We start from the raw sequence: 2,017 nt of genomic DNA on the forward strand, positions 1-2,017 counted from the left end.
CTTTTTTAAGACATTTTAGAATGTTACAAAATATTTCTTTTTCAAATAAATTTTTTACTCTAATAATTTTTCCACAAAAATCGTAAGCATCAAAACTTTTTGAATTTTCAGCATTGATAATTATAATAAATGTCACTTGAGCATCAAATCCGCATATTAGAATGATTTCTGAAGGATCGTGTAACAATGAAGTGTGGAGTAATGTGTGTGTGTGTGTGTGTGTGTGTGTGTGTGTGTGTGTCAAGCATATGCATAAAATAATAGTGCCAAAAAAGGCACAGACTCTATTAACAGCAAACTCACTGAGCTCATAGAATCTAAAAACTGGTCAAGAGAGAGTCATTCATGTCTGTTAGCTTAGAGAATGGTATGTTCCCTGTCCTCCTTGACTGGACTGGGAAGAGACTCCCTCTGCTTGGAGATGGCAGCCCACAAACGACACAGTATCCCGCCTCTGAGTGACAAATGCATAAACACAGATTTACTTCACCTTTTACAACAGCATTCTTTGGTCAGAATTGTTTTCCCTTACACTTTTGCTAAAAATACATTTAATTTAAAACATAATACAATAGAAACGTTATTTTAAATTGTAACAATATTTTTAAAACATTTTTTTACTGTGTTTTTGATAATTAAATAGTGCATGTTAACTTTATTTATAATGTCTCTCCTACACCTTGGCATATTCTTCCTGTTCGGTAGGGATCGACTGAAGGACTTACTTGATGCCACAGTATTGCAGATCATCTCTGCAAGCGAGATGGAGGAGACTATCCAATGTGAACTCATGAAAAACAAGCTGAAAGAAATCAAAGAACAGGCAATCACCATCCACTTCAACATTTTAGATTTTGAAGCTGACTTTCACTACAAGAAGTCTATAAATATGAATAAGCAAATCAAAGCTTGTGGTCAAAACTAATTTATTTTTTCCATATTTACACTTACCATTTCTATGGTTTTCTTATCCACTGGAACACCTTTTAACCAGCGCACCATAGCAACATTGTGAGCATTGTGGGGTGAAGGTTTACTATCTGTGGGAAACAATAAACATATCATAAACTGTTACTATAGATGCATAATTAGCACATTTACAGCAATGTCACGATCATATGCTATTACTACTCATTACAAAAAGTTTTATTTCTAAAACACTTCCAGAACAGGGAATATATTTATACGTTGTAGTGAAAACGCAAGTCCCGAGGGTAAGGCATAAACTTGGGTTGGTTGAAATTGGGTAACAGTTCTAAGCGATTAAAGGGTGTGTTCTTCATGAGTCTCAAAAACTCCTCCCAGATCTAAAGACAAGCAGTGGCATGTGGAGTGGATGTGAATAAATGTGAAACATATCGCTCCATGGCCACACCCTTTGACTCCCTCGGGCGAGAACTTTCTCTCGTATGGAGGAAGAAGTTTGCAAACAATTGTTCAGTGGTAAATACAGAGCTCATTTTAGAAGTTAGGAAAGTTAAAAAAACATGAGCAACCTGTAGCTGTAGATGCAGCTCGGACCTCCAGGGCGGTGATGTGGCTTTGTTTGGTCTTAAGTGTGTTCATGAGAAGCTCCTGGAATTCTTTTTCCTTTTCATTCAGCTGAATTAGCAACCTGGAACACAATGCGAACAATTCCCAACCACATGAAATTAGTGTGGTTTTTATTCATCGTCCTCTTGTGGCTATTTAAAACACACACACACACATATATATAGTGTGTGTGTGTGTGTGTGCATATACACACACACATATACATATATATACACATATACACACAGACACATATATACACATATACACACATACACATAAGTATAACTGCATCACTTTCAATGGATATATGAATGGTTAATAACATATCTACACACACACACACACACACACATCCATACATATACATACATACATACATACATACTTACTAATATATATAATACACACAGAATACCAATCAAAAGTTTGCTAGACAAATCTTTTATGCTGGCTGCATATATTTAATTGAAAATTCAGTAAC

The 2,017-nt window shown here is 35.4% G+C and overlaps 1 protein-coding gene across 1 annotated transcript; it reads right to left on the minus strand.

The window, feature by feature from the left end:
• Nucleotides 1–258: 258 nt before the first annotated feature.
• Nucleotides 259–1,672, minus strand: LOC127951635 (mitogen-activated protein kinase kinase kinase 6-like). Its single transcript, XM_052549627.1, has 4 exons — nucleotides 1,497–1,672; nucleotides 952–1,040; nucleotides 726–802; nucleotides 259–454 (listed from the first exon to the last, which is right to left on the minus strand). The coding sequence occupies exons 1-4, from the start codon at nucleotides 1,564–1,566 to the stop codon at nucleotides 358–360; spliced, it is 333 nt and encodes a 110-aa protein (XP_052405587.1). The 5' UTR covers nucleotides 1,567–1,672; the 3' UTR covers nucleotides 259–357.
• Between the last annotated feature and the right edge of the window lie 345 nt (nucleotides 1,673–2,017).

This window comes from Carassius gibelio, chromosome B2, assembly GCF_023724105.1.
Source record: "Carassius gibelio isolate Cgi1373 ecotype wild population from Czech Republic chromosome B2, carGib1.2-hapl.c, whole genome shotgun sequence".
In the NCBI taxonomy this organism is placed as follows: Eukaryota; Metazoa; Chordata; class Actinopteri; order Cypriniformes; family Cyprinidae; genus Carassius; species Carassius gibelio.